This window comes from Cryptomeria japonica, chromosome 11 (genome assembly GCF_030272615.1).
Source record: "Cryptomeria japonica chromosome 11, Sugi_1.0, whole genome shotgun sequence".
NCBI lineage: Eukaryota > Viridiplantae > Streptophyta > Pinopsida > Cupressales > Cupressaceae > Cryptomeria > Cryptomeria japonica.
This window is the reverse complement of record NC_081415.1, coordinates 246,989,474-246,995,473: the sequence shown is the minus strand read 5'-3', so window position 1 is coordinate 246,995,473 and position 6,000 is coordinate 246,989,474. Positions and strand designations below refer to the sequence as shown.

General features: G+C 34.2%; 1 protein-coding gene across 2 annotated transcripts in view; it reads left to right on the top strand.

The window, feature by feature from the left end:
- Nucleotides 1-5,537: 5,537 nt before the first annotated feature.
- Nucleotides 5,538-6,000, top strand: part of LOC131040113 (protein TPR3) — a 64,130-nt gene continuing 63,667 nt past the window's right edge. For both annotated transcript variants that reach the window (XM_057972974.2, XM_057972973.2), the window contains exon 1: nt 5,538-5,979. In XM_057972974.2, the coding sequence (XP_057828957.1) occupies nt 5,900-5,979 (80 nt within the window). In that variant the 5' untranslated portion in view covers nt 5,538-5,899. The remainder of the gene's footprint in view (nt 5,980-6,000) is intronic.

Genomic DNA, 6,000 nt, shown 5'->3' with positions numbered 1-6,000 from the left:
GACATGACTGCCATTTAATATCAAATATACTTACTTCATAGCATTTGAGAAAAGATGCAGTATTATAATACCTTCTTACCCATAGGAGGGTTAGAGAGGCATTACATTTTATGTTATGGGGTGATAAGGTGGTTTTATTAAGGTGGTTGTGATGGTAATGTGTATATTGTTGATACAATGTGGATTATTGGTAATTTATTTAATAAATGTTCTTTTTCTTTTCTTGATATTGCCAAAAGTATAAAAAAATTGGTTGTTGTGCGACTTAACCATTTGACACATTTGATAGTCCCCTTTGCCTCGAGGACTTATTTTACTCATCTAAATTAAAATTTTCTAATGTGGTCACTCCTAAGTTTTACTTTATTAAATTTGTTTCATTTAAGATTTTCTTCTTGGATTTCATGATTATTTGTTGAGGCCCTTTATTGTTGAAATTGCTGGCAGAATATGTTGTGATGTGACTATTGTAAACTATCATACATAAGAAGGGTTTTTGGCCATGTATAAATGTATGCATATACATTTACTTATATATATGTATGTATTGTTGAAATATAGCTAGGTCGATTTCCTAACATAATTAATTTTAATGTGGCCCTTGGCCTTAAAATTAATTGTATTGATATAATTGAGTAATGTTTAGGGTTGAGCCCCAATTTGGATAGCTTGTAATTGGGTTGGGCCCAAATAGATATAAATGTAACTTGTGAATGTTAAGGGCAGGCCCTATTTGGGCACTCAACTTATGTAACTTATAATGGTTATGGAGCAAGACCTATTCATTGTGTAACTTGTATTTAACCTAGACCTATTCTTCTTGGCGGGAATATTGACAAGGCTGACCTAAGGCAATTTGGAGGGCTAGTGTCACATATATATGTAATGCAAACTTCATTGTTCCAATACACATTCAACAAACACATTCCTATCTTCCATAAGTGAATTACTTCAGTGATCAACAAAGTGTGATTAGAGATTAGCGAACATCAAACGTAAGATCTATCACACTCATATGCATCTAATATTTGTACCTCTGAATCACCCTATGGCAACAAACACTTGCAAAGTCAGCAAATTGAGGTTCTTCTATAAAGAGTTCATCTAAAGGAAAGCGACTTTATGTTACTGCTAGAAACATCATCTCAAGGTTGAGCGAAGACATTTTTGGGCCATCGAATTTGTATAAGGCTGGGCGAATATCATTCTAAGTCTGTTGAAGTTGTTCCTAGGCTGTTGAACCTTCTATAATGTCAAATACGTGTGCTTGTTGTGCGATCCCTCTCAAGGACAAGCAAACCTCAACTAGGACCACTGAATCACAGGTTGGGCATCATTATCAAGTTTGGATATCTGATGTGCATTATATCAGATAAGTTATGTGTTGTGCCCTAGCTGGGTGAAGATGTATTAAGATACTATGAATAATCTAATTAGATCTACATTTATTGTTGCTAGGTTTTTCCTCCAAGAGGGAGGTTTTCCCAGGGTATCACTGTGTTATGCGTCTCTCTTATGTTTTCTATTATTTACTGTCAATCTGATTGCTAAGATTAACATAAAATCAACATTTATATTATAAACTAAAACATATTTACTTATATATGTATGTATGTGCACATGTGTGTGTGTGTGTGTGTGTGTGTGTGTGTGTGTGTGTGTGTGTGTGTGTGTGTGTGTGTGTGTGTGTGTGTGTGTGTGTGTGTGTGTGTGTGTGTGTGTGTGTGTGTGTGTGTGCGCGTGCGTGCATATGCATATGCATATGTACATGTATATGTATGTATGCATTTTATAAACTGAAATTATGAAATATTTTATCTCCAAACCTTTTCTTTTGATCTTTTGTGACTATAGAATAGAACCAATACTATTTTGAGTTTGAAATTTCTAATAGAAAGAAATTTTGCTTACAAAACCAATTGTTTTAAGAGTACAAATGCATTAAATAAGTTTCTTCCTGATAATTTGGAGGCTTATGCCATAGTTATATGTATACCTTCATATAAATGCCATCTTTAGACAAATTACTTGTTCTATCTCACTCTGCATTAGAAATTTCTTTCTTACCTATTTCAAAAGAAATAATTTAGAAATTAATGAAGTTCAATTTGCATGATCAATATCGACTATTCATGCTTATATACATTCATATGCACAATGGCTCATATAGAGAGAAAAATTGTATTAGAGAATATGTGATTATATTAAAATGTATGATTTCATGAAGTAGGAATGATTTCATGTAAATTCATGGTGTCTATAATATGCATGAAAATAGAAATAGTTGAATCCATTTAAGTATATGCATGTTGCATGAGTTTTTCTATTTAAGGAAAATAGATTTATTTTCCTTGTGTGTTTTGGGTTTACGTTTTTGAAAATGGGAGCCGAATATGGGTGAACAAAGAAGGTCGATCCTCTTGATATATTGAAAGTACCTTGATAAAATTCATGTATTCATTGAAATAGATGAACTAGCTTGACAAATTATAAGTTATGCTTTTCTACCATATCTTGATAGTAGGACTTTGCATTTCATTATTACAAATGCATGTAGATATGTCAAATTTCATTGGGGTTTCCCTCTTGCTCATTGTTTCTAGGTAGCTACACATTTTATGTAGTGTCGAGTATCTTTCGTCATGAAATATTTTGGGAGAGTGTAAGCTTCATGGTTGGGTGGAAAATCACCTAAGCCAAGTTCTCATCTTTCGAGCTAGTGGATGGTTGTTGGATATATATATCTTTTGTATTGTACCTAATATGGTATTGACTTGTACATAAGGCTTGAGATGTATGAATTATACTATTATTTATATCATTTTCATGTGCTAATACCTAGATTAAGCACTACTTTATTGAGACGTATTTGACATTTAATATGAATATTGAGTTATTATCTCTTGTTTTTAAATTATTATAATTATGAGTATTTATTTATTTGTGAGATAAAGTTTAAGGGATGAACCTTACAATTAGACTATCCATAGCACACGAACTAGTCTACATGTGGCATATTCTTGCATGAATTCAACTCATGTGACATTAGTCATCCCTAGAGGCTTGATCCTCAATCCCAAATCCTCTCATTTATCACCCTAAACACGATTCACAAGTGTAGATTTGAGTCATGTCATATACATAGCTATAGATTTGAACCTTAAAATTTAAAATTCAAGATTCAAATTTACATGCTAAGTAACTTTTTACTAGCTATTAATGAATTGGCCTAGCATACATTTGTGTTAATTTTTGTGACAAGTTGTTGAATTTAAAGACAATCATTCATTTATTTTGAAATCACTTAAAAATTTAGTGAGCACATCTACTCTTTTTTTGCAAAGGGAATACATTTGAGTATTAAATAATCATTCTTAATCCCATGTCCATTACATGGTTACGTGCTATTCTCGATCTGTATTCCATATTGTTAAATCAATCCATCCAAGATTTTGATTGTGGAGAATATGACACTCGTGATTCAATAAATTCTCCAAAAGTGTTTGTAAATATTGGTAAATATTACATGTTCCTTACTATTCAAAGCACTTGCATAAAGGTAAACAAGTTTTTGTTAGTAGAAATTGGCTAGATCATATGTGTGAATCACAAGTTTAATTTGTACATCAATTCAGATCCACACTCATAAAGATCACTATCGCAGTCATGTAAGTGACCCAATGAGTTTCACAATCAAAACTCAAGATCAACTATAATCATTTGAGATATTCCAAACTTCAAGTATCATGAAGGATTAAAGGACCAAATCATTGTTAATCATCTAACAAAAAGTTATAAAATTCTAATCATAGTGACTAAACTTTTGACACTTGTACAATAATATTCTCATCCATCATAATAAAAATTATATTTCTTGTTAATGGGCCCTTGGTTTGCTGGTGAGTTGAATGGTTCAAAATGAGCCCATCAAGGATCAAATCTTGTTGAATGCAAGGTCCCAACATCATAAGGGATGAGTTCAGGATTGTTGCCCCGTACAACTTTGGCATAATGAATATCTCATTATCCTCAATTCTCAACCAAAGAGGTTTTAGCCTATCTAGATTGATATAAAAGCTCTTTCTAAAAAACTGTCCAATGATTTTTTTTTTGAAATTTGCCCAATAATATTCCCATCCATCATAATCAAAACTATATTTCTTATCAATGGGTCCTTGGTCTATTGGTGAAGTTGAATGGTTTAGGATGAACCCATCAACAATCAAGTCTTGTTGAATGCAAGTCCCCAACATCATAAGGGATGAGGTTGGGATCATTGCCTAGACAACTTTGACAGATTGGATACTCCATTATCCTTGGCTCTCAACCAAAGAGGTTTTAGCCTATCTAGATTGATATAAAAACTCCTTGAGGATAATTGTTAAGATGACACACTCACTAGTTGGGAGGAAATTGATGACTCTACCCTTGGTGATGTTTGGAGGAACCTGAAAGATAATGATCCTCCTCTGCCTAACATAGCCATGGCTGCTTAATTTATATTATTCAGTCCTATGTTTTTAATTTTTATGTTTCAAGCCGATATTGACATGGTGATGGTTAAGTTGTGGTGTTGTTGTTCTTGCCATCAAGGTTAAACCCCACAAGGGTGCTATTGTTGAATGTCTAAATGAGGATGAGGTCCTTTGTTTGTGACTTCACTAGTGCATAGCTCTGGGTCAAAAGCATTTACTCCTTTTAAAAATAAATAAATAAAACTTTTTATATTTCAAAGCTAAACAGATCCTTATGTTAAAACTCATGAATATACGTTTTTATCTCCGTCCACTTTTTTTGGAATATTGTACTCTTTTCTTTGAATTTATACAATGCTAAATAAAATATTTTCATAATTTAAAAAAAAAAACAAGACATTTCCCCTATCATAATCAAAATTAAATATACTTACATTTAATCAATTTTCACATTTATTACACCATTCAATACCAAAATCAACTATTCATCCAATTGCTCTAATCATTTAATAACTTCCCTAGATTTTATGTGTGTTTTTCCCCATTTTCCTCCCTAGATTTTATGTGTGTTTTTCCCCATTTTTCCTCTCATCAAGGTGGACTACTAATAATCATCCTCCCAATGCACCAACCAAGTAGTAGGTGATGTTTTGTTTTTAGCTCACACAAGCAATTGCCACCAATATTCCCTTGATCCTCACCTAGTACAGAACAAAACAAGGAAGAAAACAAGAATCAACTAACTAACCACACGTGGTAACCCCAGCCTGACCCGGGGTTAAATTCGGGCATTAAAAGCCAACTATTTCAGCGCTTCCCAATGGAACGAGAATTAATGCGCAAACTCTCAAGTCACGAGACTCCGTACGACGTCATTTAACGGCCACGTCCGTTGACCGCCTAAATAGGTCTCGACTCTCCGTCCGACAGCAACGGCAGATAAGTACAGTTCAATATCCGCATCAACTATATAAGTAGGTTAGGTTATCATACGATAAGCAGGATGGCACCGACGTTGGCCAGTTGGTTGTTTTGTCTGGTCGTAAATCTTTTCCAGTGAATTGAAAGCTCCATTTCTGGACCCTTTCCTTTAATTTCCTTCCCTCTCACGTAGTGTTTGACAAAATGCTCGCCCCAATACATCCGGCACGTCTATTTTGAAGTCGCACGAGATTCGAAACGCAAACCTTTGCCCTGCTTGGAAGGCGAGCCATAGAAAATCTCGCCGCGCTTTCTTCTGAGGTCGATATTCAGGCCGGCTTACCGATGTCGTTGGATCCGCGCTTTTTATAGCGGCTCAGAGAGAAGATAAAAGAAAATTTAAGCTATTTTCGTCGAGCTGTAAAGCTCTGCAAGCGAGAGCTACGTAGGTTTAGAGTTTTTTTTGTGAATATTCTGACCCAGAGGAGAGCCGAAACGCTAACATGACGTCTCTCAGCCGGGAGCTGGTGATCCTTATTTTGCAGTTTCTGGATGAAGAAAAGTTTAAAGAAACTGTTCACAAGTAAGTTAATGTTTTTCTTTA